Genomic DNA, 19,488 nt, shown 5'->3' with positions numbered 1-19,488 from the left:
AAATAAATAAATAAATAAACATTTGCTACAGGCATTTTTTTTTTCAATTTTTCTTTCTCTTTCTTTCTTTCTTTCTTTTTTTTCTTTTTTTATTTAACATGGGCCCTAAAGTTTAATAAAATAAATAAATAAATAATAAAATAGAATTAAAAAAAAAAAACAACAACAAAAAACAGATAATGAAAATTTGTAATGATCGAATTCTTTACGATGGTATGTATGTTTTAAGAGAGTACAATGCAATGGAGTTGTCACGATTGAGGTGTGATGGTGGACCCAGTGCAGGGAAATAGGGCAAGGAGGCAAATCATGAGGTAAAAAAAAAGTTTAAAAAAACAAAGACGAGGAGGCAAAAATAAGCTACTAACCAAGAAACAAAAACACAAGGGTAAAACGAGACAAGGCGTGGAACAAAACCGGCAGCATGACAGTAGGAAAATGACAATGAATTGACGCAGACAGAGGGGAGACAAGAGACTAAATACACACAACGAGACACAGCTGGGCAAGGCACAAGTGGCAGAGGGTGCTGATTGGTTGACACATTAGGAAGCGCAGGCCAAAACACAGGTGGACATAATGATTGACAAAGAAACATGAGGATAAAGACAAACTGAAACTAAACCTGAACCATGACAAAAGTTAAACAAAAAACTAACCAAAACCCAACCCAAATCGTGACAGGAGTGTTCCCCCAGCCCCCAAACATGTTACGAATTTACAAAAAATTTTGTGTGTTTTTCAGGTGGGATAGAACAGATAAATGACATTTCAATAGGGAAAATTAATTTTTCGATACGAGTTGAAATCCAAAGTCAAGGTAGCACAGTAGCGGAGATGGCCCGGCTGCTGGCACTGACCTGCGGGGGCGCCAAAGAGCAGCAGAAGGAGGTAGAGGAGCAGGCTGAGGTTTGGCATGATGTCCACGTGACAACCGCCGGGCGGAGGGGCTTCAAGCTAGACGCTCAGGTGATGGAACATTAGCAGGACCGCCTGGTTCTCCTGAATGAGACACAACAAGACAAGTCAGTTATCAATAAACGATAATGATCATTCGCTACGAGCAAATGTCATGACAGGATGTTATATTGCAATTGTGGGACGCACATGTTATCACACCACACTTTGACAACCATTTCCCTTCGTGATATTTCGACTTTGTCTAGCTCCTTCCATTTTCCAAGTCATGATGTCACACAACTATCAAACGTGCCACGTTGTCGCCACCCTTCCCTTCACGCCAAGTCACTCGCAATCTTCACGCTAACTGCTTCCTGTCAGCCCCCGAGGCTCAAACCAACTGACGGACACGTGGACCCCGGCCAAAACAAACCGCCGGTGCCGGTTCAACTGAAGCAGACATCCCGTCGCTCCCCCAAGACGTTAAACGCCACGCAAATATAACCAGCAGTCAGCCAGGCAGCACCTCAAACTGCGCACACGCTAAGCGAATATGAAAAGCAACAGCTGTCTGAGCGTCGAGGCCGCAAGCGCTCGCGGAGACAATGGGAAGGATAATTAGGATTTCATAATGGCTGAATTAAATTCTTGTGCCTCCTACAATGACATTGATACCAGGAATTACACCAGGAATGATCTGTCTTGTTATAGGTTGCTTAAAATGGCTTTATGAGTAGAGGTAAATCTCAAGTACCGTCTCGTACAGTGTATGTAGAAGTTGTATGACTGCGTTCAACACAAGCAGGCCGGTTCAACTGGTGTAGCGCCGGGTGTTGATTACACTGTCGAATTGAACACAAGGCAGACGCTATCGATTCTTTGTGTCAGCCCGCTGCGAAGAGGTGTGACAGCACAAAAAGATTGAGATCGCAGCGCTCCCCCGGACAAAGACAAATGGAGTCCTTTATAGCCGCTGAATAATGATGCACTATTCCAAAAAGAATTTCAATATGGGACACAATAATGAAGCAGAAAAATTTGGTGGTTGAAAAATGTACTGATGTTATCGCTCCTGCTTATATTTGTGTATACAAATGAACATTGATTTAACAGACCGCAAGTTAACAAATTTCTGATATAAAAGACAGAAAACAATGTCCAGTCCACTCAAAACAGCACTTTGTACAGTAGATGCCAAAATCAGTTAGTTCCAGAATTGGCCACCGCTGCCACAGTAGACTAGAACCGGCTGGATGGCGGCCATGTTGGAAAGGGCATTCCCAGAGGACGCAATTGATACCGTTGACATTTAGCTTAGCGTCACAGCCCAAAAGGGTTGTGTCGTGTCTACCTGTATCTGTCATTGACTGAAATAAGCTTTTGTCATATTGTACGAGTACATGTCTCTTAAACAAGCTATTTTGGGTAGATAGTTTTTTTGTCGAGTCATTCTCGATGGCATCCAAAGGTAACAGAGATGAAAAAAGGAAGTGCGCTATCTGCTAAGTACTCAGCTATGTAAGTTTGGATAAACTTTATCCATCCATCTATCCATCCATCCATTTTCTTAACCGCTAGCTTCTCACAAAGGTCGCGGGGGTGCTGGAGCCTATCCCAGCTGGCTTCGGGCATTAGCCGGGGTACACCCTGAAGTGGTTGCCAGCCAATCGTGGGGATACACTTTAAAACTTTACAAACATTTTCAAGCCTTTCTATATTAATTTACAATAATTTTGTATTGTACGCGGGATTTTTAAGCCACAAAAAAAGTGCAATAGTTCAATTTAACAAACAATCAGTTTTAACGGTCGATCCCTACCGCTATTCGTCCATTGAATCCAGGTTCAAGTGTAATAATTCTCCCTGGTGGTCAAAGCACAGCTATGATGACGAACAAACTGCTTGATTCTTTGCATTAGAAAATTCAGCTATTCTTTTAATACATTTTTTTGTTGTTGATGGTTTATTTGTGGGCTTGAACGTATTAATGGCATTTACATTCATTTCATTGGAGAATGATGATTTATGATGAGTGATTTTGATATTTGCGTAATACCAGATCAAATTATGATCAAAGGTCAAGGTACCACGATATAATGCAAATCATTTGACCAGATACCCCAAACTATTTAGCGTTTCTGAAAATTCTGGCATAAATTAGCTAAGCCCGTTCACGCATACAAATAAACCGGTTTGTAAACAGAGGGTAGGTCCCGTGTATTTTTCATGGCGACCACACATGTATAATGAAGACGAAAAGTGTTTGGCATAAAACTCATGTGACCGCTCATCCTTCTCCAAAGTGTTCAACTGCTCGGGTACAGAGCGGCCGGCGTCTCCTAGCAACACCATCCAAAAAGGAGCAATTTTGTGCGCTGCGGTGCGACGGCAATGCAACTATGCAAACAGTCATTTACAGCCCGATGACCTGCCGCCGCACGTCTATTCACCACGTCCTTCTTTTTGAAGTCGTGCAAAGCTGTTGTGTATTTTTATCATCGCTATTCCTCCTTCATTTCCTTTCTCTCCTCAGCTCGCGAAAACAAGCCGCGTCCCGTGCGTGAATCACACATGACGGTAATAGATGCACTTAAGAGATCAGGGGAGATGACAGGCAGCCTCGTTTTTACGTCGGGGGCGCACGGCACGGCGAGGCGGCCAATGCCATCCATCACATTAGGAGCTGCCAGCACACTGGATACAGTGGAAGAAGCGAAGCAGCATGCTCGTGTAATCAGTATTAATTTAATAGCGGGCCTTCTATCTCGGAGCTCACCCTCCCGTCGTCACGCTAACTCAACGGGCCTGTGTGATGTGACAGCAACCTCAAACGTCGCCGTTTTTTACACCCCCCCCATAAATCACACGGAGGCCGCGCCAGAGTTATTTACCGATTCTGGTGATTTGTTTCCCCCGACCGTCGCCTCCGCCTCCAGCTTTCATCTCCTCGCATCATTTCAATCAATTCCCCTTGCAGTGCTTGTAGAATTCCCAACCTGATTGCGCCCGGATTAGAAGTCATATTACATCAAGAGGCGGCTGCCGGGGCCGGGGGGCAAATTCCGTGATTCTGAAGCAGCCACTGACCACTGCTGTCATTTGCACTTGTTTTCGTGACCCCATAACCTCCTTATGTTGCCAGGCGAAGAGGACCCCCCCCCCCCCCCTCCCTCCTCCTCCTATGATATAATAGGATGTAATTATATCCATTCCTTATCAGCTAAGCAGATCCAGCGAATGGAAGGGGGATGGGCAAGCATTTGGAGGGTTCAGCCTTCAAAAACAAGACATTACGACGACCCCCATCACCCCATCACACATTCAACAGCCGCAATCATTAACATCAGATTTGCGGTAATCCTCGCAAGAAGAAGAAGAAGAAGAAGAAGAAGCCAAGATGGGGTTAAGGCTAGATTGGTCCTAATCAGTCGGAGAAGGGAAGATGTGCACTGCTCAAAGCCGGGGTGTCCAAGCGGCTGCCTGGGGGGCATTTGTGGCCCACTGTACGTTATTAGTGGCCCGTACCATATACTTTATGGAAAGGGAGGAAATTTGCACTCATCCTTCATCTCCTTGTTTTCCACCAGTCAATTTTCCAATTTGGCAGAACACGCTTCGGAATCACGATTGTTTGCTCCACTTTCTGCTCTGAGTCAAAATCATGTTAGGACTGATTGCTCTTGTTCTGGTTCTGAGAGCAGACATGTGATTCTGCTTAGGGATGGTAAATGGTCATTCGATTCCGAGGAATCGTTTCAGATATCAACCGGTTGGCCAGGTCATGTGAGGTGCGGAATTTGGGCCCAAAAGCAGACAAGACACAGACGTTGAAAAACAACCAAATCACAACGAATATAAATATATAATAACTGACAACATCACAAGGGTCATAGCAACTATATAATAACTGACAACATATCCTCACAAGGGACATAGCAACTGACAACATCACAAAGGTCATAGCAACTGTAGAATAACTGACATCACCACCATAAGGGACATAGGAACTGCATAGCAACTGACATCATCCTAACAAGGGATATTGCAACTGCATAGTAACTCCATGTGTTCGATTATGGAAAAAATAATAATCACGATTATTTTAGCAGTAATTGAAATCCCGATTATTTAAACAATTATTTAATTATTATTTTTTGGTACAAAACAAGAAAATTTAAAGATTCGTTTTGGACCAGTTCCTTTTGGACCAAACAAAATTTATGAAAATAATAATAATAATAATAATAATAATAATAATAATAAGAAGAAGAAGAATTTATTTATTTATTTATTTATGTTGACATGATTTTTTTTTTCTTTTTTGGTACAAAATAAGAAAATGTTCAAGAGTAAAAAACAAAAACAAAAAAAATCTGAAGACAAATACAATTCTTTGGAACACTAATTATGCAAGTTCCTTTTGGATGAAACCAAAGTTATTAAATTAGTTATTTTAAAATAAATTTAAAAAAAAAAGGTTCAAATATATACATTTAAACAACTCAAAAAGGAGTATTAATAATCTTTTTTTTTCACGATTATGCTGATTTTGTAATTGTGGAGTGTAATAATTGAAACAGATACAGCATTTCTGCTTGAAAATACGTTTTTTTGGGCCTGTTAACTGAAAATGAAGGGATTGGAATACGCTACATCAGTCGCTGGGAAACGAATCAATCAATAACCTCATCTAGAAATCGTCTCACTCCAGATACCTGATAGGTATGCTCAGGAGTCGAAACCGCCGTCCATTTTCCCGCTGCATTAGATCTTATTTTTACCACCCAAGGAGCGACCAATGCGCAAAAAGTCTCACTCATGAATTATTGATGGCAAAAAGTATTGATTCCCTAAGAGTCTTCTGCAGTCTGTCAGGAGAATACGAGTGGAACGTCATATCAGATTTAGTATCAACTGACTGGGACACAACAAGACTCGACGAAATGTACTGCGGTGCAATTTGGGAGGCAGTTGCCGGCGATTACCTCAGGCAAGGAAGGTCTCACCCGTGTATGTTTTTTAGCAGGATTACGCAAAAGATGAGTCAGTGGATTTCTACAAAACTGTGGAAAAAAAAGGGATGGTGTACAGACCATAGAATAAGTCATCATTTGGATGTGGATCCAGATATAGATCCAGATCCGGGGTTAGTGTTTTACCGTATTTTCCGCACTATAAGGCGCACCTAAAAGCCTTATATGTGGATCCATATTGAGCCGCAACAGGTCTCACTGTCAAGACGCCATCGGTGACCCTGCACAATCGGTGACGCGCATGTGCAGAAGATCCCGCCATCTTGGATCGCTAGCTATTACTAATACTTTACCTCAGACACAATAATAAAACAGCTTTTTATTCATTTTGGGAGTGAATGGAGTTGTCAGAAAGCTGGTTTGTAATCTATTAATAAAGTTTGACTGACCTATCTGACTGTTTTGTTGACATTCCCTTTAGCGCAGCACCATCTAATGGATGCGTAACGTAACCAAAGCCTCGACTGTAGCGCCTTATATATGGAAAAGTTTGAAAATATGTCATTCATTGAAGGTGCGCCTTATAATGCCCTATATACGGAAAATACGGTACTTTAATGGCTTCCCTGACATTTGTGTCCGTCAATTCCTCCGTCAAGATCATCATTAAGTCTCAAATGCGTTCAAAAGACGCTTCAGCCGTCACGTGGCGTCACACATGACAAACTATGTCACGCAGGCAAAGGTCGCGATGGGAGATGCGCACTCCATTACACAGAGTACTCGGCTTAATTGCTTCATGCCACATCTGCTCAATGAAGATATGGGATGAAATGCTTTAGGAGAGACATATTTAATAAGACCCCCCCCCATCTCACCACCACTCAGTCACAGTGGTGTAATATCTAGGTGACAGAGTGGGATGAGCTCACACTTTGCAATTATCTGGAATCCATACTGATTCAGTCAAGTTCAGGCTCACCCAGGGGAGTCCAAAATAAGGTCCAGGGGCTATTTGTGGTCCAACCGTCCATTTGTTTAGTGCTCGATCGGGCGGTCCCTAAGAGCTTTTTAAAAAAAATCAGCAATACAAAAAAGGTCACAATATTGTAAAAAAAAAAAGAAAAAAAAGAAAAGAAAAGAACCCACAGACAATATTGTGTTTATGCACAATACAGCAATAAAAAAATATAAAAATATTATAAATATTATATATAAATAAATAAATATATATATATATATATATATATATATATATATATATATATATGTATATGAGGCACTTACTTGCTAATGCAAGCACGTATTGAGTTCCTCCACATATTGACTCGATTCACAAGCATATTTTGTTCCCCTTCAGCTGACCATTAGTGTGGATTTGAAACATAAAAGGGCCAAAACATGGCTTTTGAAAATCAGACGGCACTAAAAAAGTTGCCACCAGAGTGTGCTAGAACTGCACAAATGGAAATCAACTTGACTTTTTGAACAGCTTTTAATATCGTGACATGATAACGACGATATATTGTGGCAGTTTTAATATCGCGATATCACGATATTGCCGTTATTGTCACATCCCTAGTAATTACTATCGTTACTGTTGTACACATTTAGGGACCAAATAAAGTTATTTTATTCATTATATATTTTTTAATTAATCGACCAGTTAATTGGTTGTCGTAATTTTATTTTTGCCAAATATCGGGATTGGTATCGGCCTAAAAAAAAAATCCATATCCTAAAACTAATTATACAGAGTACAAATACTTGATGGATTAGTTTTAACATGTTAAATGAAATAAAGTCTTCAGATGTCACAGTTGTCCTATAGCATCCTTTGATTTTTCTGTACGCGGCGCTCGGAGAAAAAAAAAGTTTGCACACCCCCCCCGGTCTGTCCAAAGGCATTCTCCCATGATTGGATTAAACGCATTGGGCCCCAGATGAACCAATGTTGACAAAAAGTGCCCATCAAAACAAGCCGTGTGTTTAATTGCATTACGCTGACGATGATGTCAGCACACTTGAGCGCGAAGCAAAAGCAAGGCAATGAGGTCACGCAAAGTGTCCTGTGCGTACCTTGCTCGCGGTGAAGAACTGCCAGGCGAGATGAGCTACTTAGCAGCCCCCCCCCCCAACACTGTCCCCGTCGACCCCTCCTCCCAACATGCCTACCCTGCCAAGTGTCCTAAATACTGAGCTCCATTGTGATGCCTCTGGATGGAGGCTCCCTCTCCGAGGTGCGTGCACAAGGGATGCAAGGGGAAGGAGGGAGGGAGGTGTGGATACTGTGGGGGAAATAAAGAGGGGCTAATTCCCCGAGCAGGACAGAGGGAGTCATGCAAATGGGATGCAATTGAAGACGCCCTCCTCAGTCAGGGGTCTTCTTTCCTGCTTGGCCGTGGCCAGGCTGCTGTTTAATCTTTTAAGCCCTCTTGTCCCACCAACACACACACAAACACACAAGTCGTCATAAGACGCCCCCTCCCCACCCCGCCCCCTAATACATGCATAAGCCCAGCAGTGGTCCAGACATATGATCAGCATTTTCTTCACATCGACTTCACTCGTTCTTCCTGTGTTTGCTTTTGTTTGGTGTTTAAATCGCGGACATATTTTGCGGGTAAATCTATCAATATCTTTCATATCCATCGTATTTTTCGTCTCCTATCATATCATATTGATCGTATCTACCAATCATATCTATATCTACCTTTTGTATCTTTTAGGGATGCACGATAATATCGGTGGTCGATGATTATCGGCAATTATCAACAAATTTGACGTCAAACAGATAAATCAGATGAAAGAGGAATCTGCCGATAATTATCGGCAATATGATTTCTTACAGATAAACCAGATCATAAAGGAATCCAGCGATAATTATAGACATGCCATGCTGGTCCATCTGCTGTGGTTGTGGCTCATATCAATAACGTTCAGCTTCATGGTGCTTTACATACGTTAAAACATTGTGCAAAGTTTATACAATGTTTCAATGTATTTGTGAGACTTATAGTAGGACTCAAAAGTATATTTGTGTTCAAGTTAATTTTGCAAACAATTTGGGGCTTACGTATCGGTTATCGACATCGGCACTTCTAAATTATTGGTTTATCGGAATCGGTTGAAAATAGCATTATCATGCATCCCGAGTATCTATCATATGTTTTGTATCGATTTATTTCTATCCAATCGTACCTATCGTCTGGTATCTATCGTATTTATCATATCTATATCTACCGTTCATATTGTATCATTCATATCCTACCTGTATCTATTGATATATCGTATCTATCTTATATCTATCTTGTTGCATCTATCATATCTATAATATCTTTCTATCCATTTTATCATATCAAACTTATTGTATCATATCAATCATATCTTTCTTATCGTATCATATGTATTCATTGTCACTGTCGCATCTACCCAGTGACGTGCAGTCAGGGGAGGCAGGTCATCATGGAAACATAAAATTAAAAATATATTAAATGGTTACATTTATTCAGTGTTAAAGTTCTTTCTCATTTAACTTCACAATTTTTGGATTTTATTTTTGAAAATCGCTGAATTTTCACATTTACCGCTCAAATACTAAGAAGGGGCGAGCGCTCGCTTTTAGCCTCACCGGCGTGGATTCACGTCACTATGCCGAGAATCACCGGTCTCACTATCGCCCCCCCGACATGAGGCACGCAGTTCTCCTGCCTCCTGCACTCCTCGGCGCCAAACAATAGAAGAAGTAGTATTAGCAAGCTAACAGCAAGTCATGTGCAGCCATCCACTAATTTTTTTCTCGTTGCTTTGATTTTATTTCAAAATGGAGGATTACATCTCGAAAATTGAATGAATTTTCCAAAAGCGGCGCATAGACTTCATTTGTAAGTAAAGGTAAGATGATAACATTTTAAAGTTATTTTTTCTATGCTACAGTTTGTATATTGTTACGGAAAAAATGCTGGTACGAAATTTTAAACAAAACACGTTAAATGTTGCCAATCAAAATGATAAATAAGCTGTAGGTTCATTTATTTGTAAATCTGCCTCACCAGACATGAACCTCACTGCACGTCACTGCATCTACCTATCGTATTATAGCTAACGTAGCTAATAGCTATCTTGTCGTATCTATCATCCATCCATCCATCCATCCATCCTATACAACCCCATTCAAATGTCTGTTTTTTTTGTGTTATATAACAAGAAAAATCACATCAAAACTTTGTCCACCATTCATGTGACTTATAACTTGTACAACTCAATTAAAAAATATATTTTCAAGATCTTTCTATTAACTCATTTGCTCCCAATAACGTGTGAATACGTTTTTTTTAATGTTGTAAGTGTCCCAAAGACGTATTAATACGTTTTTTTTTGTTTTTTTGTTTTATGCTAGAGCATACAGAAGGCCTTGATGCAGCCTCTCAGCTGCAAAGAACGGTTGCAGAAATGGTAGTTGTTACACAAGCGGCCAGCAGGTGGCAGCAGAACAAAGGAGATAACCAGGGCCATGTAGAAAAAAGCTAAATTACTTACAATTTTAAATAGATTTGTGAAAACTGATGAAACTTAGCTCTCTTCTAATGCTAATTGCTGCAAAACAGAAACAGATAGAAACATACTTTTTTTTCCTGATGAAAGAAAAGACTTTAATCTTTCTTTTGGTAGGTTCCATGCTTTTATAGCAATTGAACACAATTTTCTGTGGGCCTTGCAAAATCAGTCAAAATTCAGTAAAACAGCCGGGAGCGAACGGGATTGCTTCTGTGAAAATGGCTGGGAGTGAATGAGTTAAACAAGTGACAAATGACCATCCGAAAACACTAACAAGCAACAAACCCAAAGCAGAGTGAATTTATCGGAGACATGCGGCGAGCTTCCAGTCTTCTCCTTTGCTTCAATGCTCTCTACTTATTAAGAGGCTGACCTCTGACTCATCATCGGCATTGTTTCCTTCTCCTTTGCCGTGTGTAAATAAGTGAGGCCGCGGCAGGTGAAATGCTACTTAAGCACCCTCAGCTCAAGTGCATTCCATTCAGGTAAGATCACAGTTCAAGGAGCACCTGGGCTTGTGTTTCGCTTGTGTCGGCGTTAAAACGGTAGAGAGAAAAAAAAAACATCAAGACAATTTTACATGGGAAGTCGGCAGCCTTGCATTCAAACAAGTGAACAAACAAAACATTGTCGACACAAATCAGCATTTTGAAGAGGTGACTTAGAGAATCACTCCAGAAGGTTTGCATCTTTTTTTTGTTTGTTTGTTTTCTCTTTTATGTCGGCTTTTGAACCTTTGCCTCGGTTAGCTTCGCTTTTTCTTTTATGTATGGTTATATAAAAGGACGTTCCGGCTCTTGACTTGCTAATTCTGTCTCCTCACAAGTGGTGACCTCGACGTGATTTTGACGGCGGTCCAAAAGCGGACGTAAAAGAGAAAGCAGACATAAAAGATATAACGAACATAAAAGATATTACGATGGCGTATTAGGGGCGACATACAAATATATATATATATATATATATATATATATATATATATATATATATATATATATATATATATATATAAAATTTTTAGGGGGCGGGGGCAATTTGACGTGAAAAAAGTGGCAAATTTGCCACTTTTTAATATGACGAGAAAAAAAGTGGCAAATTCGAATGCGATTCCATTCAGAATCGATTTTCAATTCAAAATTACTTGATTGACAATGAATTTCTACTTCATTTTATAAATGACCAAATAATTTTTCGTGATCTACTCCAGCTGACTCGCTAATGCTAATTAGCGCGCTACTCGCGGCACTTTTAGCCCTCAAAAGCTTCAGGAATGTATACAAAAAGCTTCAGGAATTTATACAGAGAAGCATTTTAACGACATAACTTGATCATGACTTTTTCCTTCTACTCTCTGATGTGGCTATAACTTAACTGTGTATCAGAACGCACGGAACCACACTGCCCCTAGGTGGCCAAATAGGGTACAACATGAACAGCGTTCCCAGTACACAAACAAGAGCAAGACAGTGTAAAATAATTTAAATAAAATCGATTTTAGGACATTTAAAATCTCGATTCTGAATTGTACTCGATGAGAATCGCAATTCTTATGAGAATCAAGTTTTTGGCGCGCCCCTACTATAAACTTTTAAAATGTAAAATAGTCCATTTGAATTGATGGAGTATGCTCTGACATCTGTTCATAAGGGTGTGCCACAGGGTCCTGTACTAGGTCCACTTTTATTTGCCATTTATTTTTTATGCTGCCTGTCTTGACCAAGTCTGTCTATTTCTGAAAATGTATGTACACCTTCTAAGATTTTATTTTATTTTTTGATTATTATTAGTACATTTTCATGTCAACATTTTTATTTTACTGGTACACTAGTATGAAAGACAGCAAAATGTAACAGAATGAACTTATAAATTGATTTTTTTTGGGTGGGGGGCTCACTGAAGTAACTAGAATGGAGATTGCATTGCTGTGTTTGTGTTGTACACAAAAGTCATCATAGAGCATAAATAAATGAACAGTTTTCCATCATCAGCTTGTTTTTCTCTCATTTAGTTTCGAACGTGTTTCAATTTGTGTTTGATCACAGTGAAATTGAAAAACCATCCGCCCTATAATCGCACAAATGGGCCTCCACTAAAAAGGCGTTTCTGTACTTCCCATTCTTTTTATTTCCTTTCTGGTGATTAAACAGACACGTTCATTGCGACGCCAAGTCATGTGTGCTCAGTCTGAAATCTGCCGTGCCCTGCTTTCACACCCCCGACCACCACACACTTGGTGTGTCGTCGCGTGTCTGCCGAAATATGAAGGGAGAAGAGATACATATTTATATGCACTCTTGTGAAGTCTTTTCCAAAAAGAAAAGACCAGAACTTCCAGGCTTATTGCATCTTTTATCAGCCCCGCTGTTGGATTTCTTTCTTTTCTTTGGTTCTTCAGACCCCGGCATGTACAAATGCAAATGTACAGGATGGAGATTGAGCTAGTAACAGTACAGAGCTTGTTCCTGTGTAGATTTTGCAGGATTTTCATGCAGACACATACTGTATATTTGTGGAGGCTAATCCGAACGTTCTGCTTTTAACTCATTCACTCCCAGCCATTTTCACAATCCCGTTCGCTCCCGGCTGTTTTACTGGATTTTGACTGATTTTGCAAGGCCCACAGAATATTGTGTTCTATTGCTATAAAAGCATGGAACCTATCAAAAGAAAGATTAAAGTCTCTTCTTTCAGCAGGAAAAAAAAAAGTATGTTTCTATCTGTTTCCGTGTTGCAGCAATTAGCATTAGAAGACAGCTAAGTTTCATCAGTTTTCACAAATCTATTCAAAATTGTAAGTAATTTAGCTTTTTTTCTAGATGGCTCTGGTTGATCTCCTTTGCTCTGCTGCCACCTGCTGGCCGTTTGTGTAATAACTACCATTTCTGCAACCGTTCTTTGCAGTTGAGAGGCTGCATAAAAGCCTTCTGTATGCTTTAGCATTAAAAAAACAAAACAAAAAAAACCGTATAAATACGTCTTTGGGACACTTAGAACATTAAAAAACGTATTTACACGTTATTGGGAGCAAATTAGTTAAATAGCACAATGCATTCAAAATGTGTGTAACATAACCATGGCGTGTGTAGAAATAGGTCTCTTTTATTCTAATGTTTACCAACGAAATAAAGAGGCGAACATGATTTAAGTGCGCTCCGAAACTGTGTCCCACTTTAATGTGCATTGATGCTTAAGAACAGGTCAGTGAATATAGATGATCCACCTGCTCAACATGAATAAATTAGCTTGTTTTTCTACACGGCACTTTCAAAATGATACATCTGATATGGCTTGTGTTGACGCAAACATGCAAATTGAACATAAATAACTTCACAAGTGTAAACACTGGGCAGAGGTAACAAGGAAATAAACAATAACACAAAATACATACAGTTTGGTCATCCTAGGCTGTCTCCTGCCATTGATTTAAATGACGGAAACTTCCACACAGAAATTATTTTGCTTATTTATTGAGCAGAGCTCTAATGTAGTATATTTCAACCATATTTAATTGGCTGCTGTAGTTCAAATTTTCCATAGGGTATTTTGTGTTTTTTGTGTTAGTTGGGGCACCACAGGTGTACCAATCTGTACATACAGTTTATTTGATCTGTGTATTCAGGCTTCACTTGATTTGACAGATAATCAATACACATCCGATTTCAATCCACATTCGGAAGAGGCCGAAATCCAATCGGAAGATATCCGATTCTATGAGTTAGTTCTGTCTTTACGCTAGCTAGCATGACGCCTGAGGAGAACAAAAAAAAAAAAAAAAAATCTGATTTGTGTCCCTTGAACCATTGAGCGTGAATCCAATTCATAAGGTTTTTAGATTTAAGGTTCAAAAGGAAATTGCTTCCCTCGAGCTTTTTAACTGCGACGAGACTCAGCAGAAGATCGGAATCTCAGTAAGCAGCCAAAAGACAAAGACATCAATTTGACCTCAACCTGCCCACAAAGCTTTAGTCTGCAGTGATTAGGAGATGTATTATTTGGTTTGGAGGAATGAAAGACAGCCTGTGCTTGGTATTGATGAAAAGTTGGCATAGGAGATCCTAGCCGAGATTAGAACCTTGACCTTTCAACTGTGAGGCAGAAAAGCTAAAGATGCAACAACTGTGCTGCCTTCATATGTTATCATGCACAAAAGATTCTTACGAAGATTGAGATCTGATGTGGTAAATAAATACATAAATAAATAAATAAATAAATAAATACATAAATAAACAATACAGTAAAGCCTCACAACAATCTACAAATAATTGTTGCTCCATGAACCTGCAAGTGGTTCGTAACCGCAAATTAATGCCACACGATAGCAGTAAGGATCAACTCCATGCGTCTAGCAAGTACACAATCATGAACCTATGGTACATAAAATACTGCATTCAGTAGGGATGTAACGATTAGCGCGATATCGTGATATTAAAACGGCCGCAATATCAACGTCATCGTCATGTTCACGATATTTAATCTGTTAAAAAAAAGTCAGGTTGACTTTTTCCATTTGTGCAGTTCTCGCACCCTCTTGTGGCTAGTTTTTCAGTGCAATTTAATTTTCATTAAGGATGTTTTAGCCCTTCTACATTTAAAATACATTAATTGTCAGATGAAGGGAAACTTAATATGCCTGTGAAGCAAGTCAATATGTGGAGGAACTCAACGTGTGCGTCCATTAACAACATAACATAATAATAATAATAATAATAATAATAATAATAATAATAATAATAATAATAATAATAACATATAAGCTCTTTTTTTTTTTTTACAATATTGTGACCTTTTTTAAATATCGCCAACCTCCCCACAATATCGTGATAATTATCGTATCGTGAGCTTCGTATCGTGATAATATCGTACCGTGACATTTGGATATCGTTACATCCCGAACATTCAGTAGTTAAATTATTCAAGGCTTATTCAACTTACACTTACTCGGCCATCCTTAATGTCAAGTGGACGAGTTGGATTATGCAGAATTTAATAGCTCACTAAATATGGGTAGACGGGAGGATTTGACAGATCAGAGAGACTACTTGTAAACAGTGTACTAAATCAAGAACATCCAGGCCAAAATCATTATGATCAAACTGTTTCAACACCATTTAGTCAACCCTACACTTAGCTCATTTGCTTAATTTGCCATGACCTACTAATCTACAAACCTTGTGCACACGCATGGGCCTTGCTCTTGCATAAATCCCTCCGAGCATACAAAAAGAAAGCCCCAATTCTCATTATTCAACCACACAATGTCAGTAATATAGAATTATGATGACATGAAAAACAGTCTCACACGATGTCACAACATACATGAGTGCACAAATGGGGTCAGAATGCGACGACGACTGCTATTTCTTCTCCATAGGCTACAATGAGCATATAGGGCAAAGGTCTGATATGAATTAAACACATTAGGCACAGTAGCGAGAGAAGAAACTACAACAAGTTCAACAATCAATATTTAATGGCTGCCTTGGTTGCTCAAACAAACGCAAGAGCATTGAATGAACAACACATGGATTCTAACAGAGAACCTCTTGACTTTGAGGCAGAAGTGCTAACCACTACTCCAACTCTGCTCTTATGTTTCCTCATAACAACACGCACATTTCAACAGCCATATTGCCATGTTAGTCACGCTTAACATCGCACTTTAGGAATGAGGGGCAAACAGCTCCCTGCCCCACAAACACTAGAAAGGACAAGAAAAGCTAGCAGGAGCACTCACAAAGTTATATTAGAAAATCACAAAGTTGATCAAAAACAGCACCATAAGCAGTTAAATTATACAAAACAAACTTACCACCATCACGTGACGCTCATCAATAGCACGAGCTAGCATGCTAGCCTATATAAGACGCTAACAGGAACTGACGTCAAATTATGCACTAGGCAAACAAATTTGTGCGCTAGCACTTTACATCAGTGCTATTAAGTTGTTAAACTAACATTGTGGCTCTTAAACACAATAGCAAATGTTAAATAATACAGGATGCTTTTACAATTAGTTCTACATCTTCAAAACAAATTAAATAAAACAAGCTAGCCCGCTATGCTAGCCTATTGTCAATTTATAAAAAAAAATAAATACATAAATAAAAAAATAAATAAATATGAGTCAGGCTGTGTTGCAAGCTTTCTCGCTGCAGTGAATTTTAAAACTGCGTAAACAACTACAATCGCACACTTACAGTGGCTCATGAGAAACTGCCCCCACACACAGAGTGCATCTCTCTACTTGAGCACAGAAACGCTTCGGGATAGAAATCTGGTGCCGGTTTGCAGCTGCTGTCATGGCACCCTGCCCTCCTCTATCGCAGGCTTCCCCAATCTCACTCATTCTTATTTCTTACACCCACACACTCATGGCATCCTTAACCTTTTGCAGCGTGCCCTACTTGTGCCCGAGCCTCAGGGGCCGCAACACAGCCAGTTAGGTGACATCAATATTGTAAAGGGAGAAAAAAAAAAAAAAAAGTGTATTGTGACATTCCTTCAATTGGGGAATAGAATGAAATAGTAAATGAGATGCATTTATACGATGACGATGACATATGTTGCCGTGGAAATGAATGACAAGTGTATTCACTCGGTCATGAAGCGACATGGATGCTTCGGAATAAAGGATTCATTGACGGGATGTTCTGTTTTCCCTCCGAACACGTTTGTACAATCTGAGATTTCACTACCTGGGGCACGTTTTCTTCTGTGACAGATGTGACACGTTTCTGTTCAAGTCTTTCCTTGCTCAACCACTTGACTGTGTTACACTGATTCCCATGAAACAAGCTATGAAAGCATTTTGTATTTCTAAATCCAAAGCCCTCTATTGACAGGCTATAACTGGATGGCAGCCAATAAAACATTACCTGATTCACCTGTTTTTTGCTTGCTGATGATCCAATTTTGAAAAATTGCAGGCAGAACGGTAGCCGTCAAAACTGCCACTGGCTGTCAACCAGTCTGGTGTGTACCGGATGTCTCGTCCAAAGTAAGCTGGGATCGAGTCCAGCTCATCTGTCGCGCAAAGGAAGTTAGTATAGAAGTAATGGATGGATAGATGAATGGATCCTTTCCGAAAACCCCATTATTGTCTTTTCAGCCACTGGGAAGTTTGCACCCATTGAAGTATTGATCTTCAGGGTTCAACGTAAACAATGTATCCCAATGCATCTTTGTGACCTTCGAATGTTTGCAATGAAACATCCTCACACCCTCTCCCTGTCTTCTTTGATGCTCTGTCCTTCAGTTTTCCTTCTCTCATTCATAATGGATGTTCTGGAGATACTCACGTCCTGCAAGTGGACCTTGTGCCTGTGGATCCAGGCCAGCTGTATTGATTCCTACGCTTCAGTCATTAAGGCAACGATAATAAGGTTTAGCCGTCATAGTATATTTTCTTCTTGGGTCTTATCCCGCCTTCTCTGAGATTCGGTCCTAACTCAACATTCATGAATGCATCCATCAGTCTTCTGTATGGACAACTTGGAGTCATCATGGACTGAAAGCTCGCAAATTTGGATATGTGCGTAACTTCTCACAGGCGTGCCTAGAATGACGTTCGGGAAACAAGCAGGGGATTGTTAGTTCCACCTACTGCACGGCGTGATTGACAGCAATCAAGAACGTCACTTGAACTGAAGTGATTGTGTTTTGGTCCCAGTGGCCCTTGGACGGCCTCCGCTGTTAACTTGTGCCCTTTAACATTGTGAAGAAAACAGTCTCAAACTTGGGCTTTAACTTTCACAGTGACTTTAAATCGGATCAGCAAATTAACGCAGTAGCTTGAAACAGTAATCAGTGCCTTAGCTAGACTATTGCTGATATGTTACTTCGGTGCCAGCCAGTCCTCTCTCAAATGTCTCCAGAGTCCAGTTGGTTCAAAATTCTGTCTCTGATTCTGGACTCTTGCCACTGACTACCTGCGCACTTTAGAGTTCAATCCAAGATTCTATCTACTAGGGGTGTTTAAAAAAAAAAATCGATTCGGCGATATATCGCGATACTACATCGCGCGATTCTCGAATCGATTCAATTAAAAAAAATCGATTTTTTTTTTTTTTTTTTTTTTTTTTTTTTTTTTTTTTAAGAGCTCAGAATTGTTAATTCGGTAGTCTTACCGATTCAACGTCTTATCATCATTGCCTTTTTTTTTTTTTTTTTTTTTTTTGTGTGTGAATCGATTTTTAAACGTCCATTTTTAATGGAAAAATATTCAACAAAACGTCTGACTTCGGGTTAGGATTCACACCTTGAGCATGGAAGAATGTTATTTGAACGGAACATTAAGCCTTAATATTTTATTTTAATGCTGTTCAAACATGAAACAGATTACAACCTCTATAAGACTGAAATTTCAGATAAATAAATAATACATTTTCATATAAATCTTACACTCTACAAGCTTACTGATTAGTATTTTCTAAATTTGAATGAAAAAAAAATCGCAACAATCGACTTATAAATTCGTATCGGGATTAATCGGTATCGAATCGAATCGTGACCTGTGAATCGTGATACGAATCGAATCGTCAGGTACTAGGCAATTCACACCCCTAGTATCTACTATTTGTTTCCATATCTCTAAATAGTCTTCCCGACTTTATCTATGAGAGGTGCCCCATCTCTACACTTTTACCTGGAGCTGCTTCTTGAGGTACTGAAGTCTAAGCTGAGACTCTGAGAGGATACGGCTTTTTCGGTTTCTGGCATGCCAATGCCCGTATCTGAGGAACTACAAACTAAAGTTATATCTATGATCCAATCATGCCATTCAGTATTGCTTTAAGGTTCATTGGATTGGATACTTCTCCTCTTTTGACCCAGGTCTTCAACAACAGTATATAGGTCATCATTGACATTCAAGAGGCTGGCTGACCGTGCTGCTCTTTTCAGCACTGAAATGGACAATCGTTGATGGCCTGCAGCGTCTGAGCACAACAATGCTGGGAATTTATTGTTGATTAAAAAAAAAAAAAACTTCAAAGGAGTTGGGGGCCCTCAGTGGAGGGGTCAGTGGCGTCTTGTTGCGTCTGAAGCGCCGTGTCGGGTG

The 19,488-nt window shown here is 39.7% G+C and overlaps 1 protein-coding gene across 2 annotated transcripts in view; it reads right to left on the bottom strand.

Moving 5' to 3' along the window:
* cntn1a (contactin 1a) overlaps nucleotides 1–19,488 on the bottom strand; it is a 72,427-nt gene that overhangs the window by 33,310 nt on the left and 19,629 nt on the right. For both annotated transcript variants that reach the window (XM_077517327.1, XM_077517328.1), the window contains exon 2: nucleotides 861–1,002. In XM_077517327.1, the coding sequence (XP_077373453.1) occupies nucleotides 861–918 (58 nt within the window). In that variant the 5' untranslated portion in view covers nucleotides 919–1,002. The remainder of the gene's footprint in view (nucleotides 1–860; nucleotides 1,003–19,488) is intronic.

This window comes from Festucalex cinctus, chromosome 3, assembly GCF_051991245.1.
Source record: "Festucalex cinctus isolate MCC-2025b chromosome 3, RoL_Fcin_1.0, whole genome shotgun sequence".
Lineage (NCBI taxonomy): Eukaryota > Metazoa > Chordata > Actinopteri > Syngnathiformes > Syngnathidae > Festucalex > Festucalex cinctus.
The sequence above is the reverse complement of the archived record's forward strand: the minus strand, read 5'-3'. Positions and strand labels throughout refer to the sequence as shown.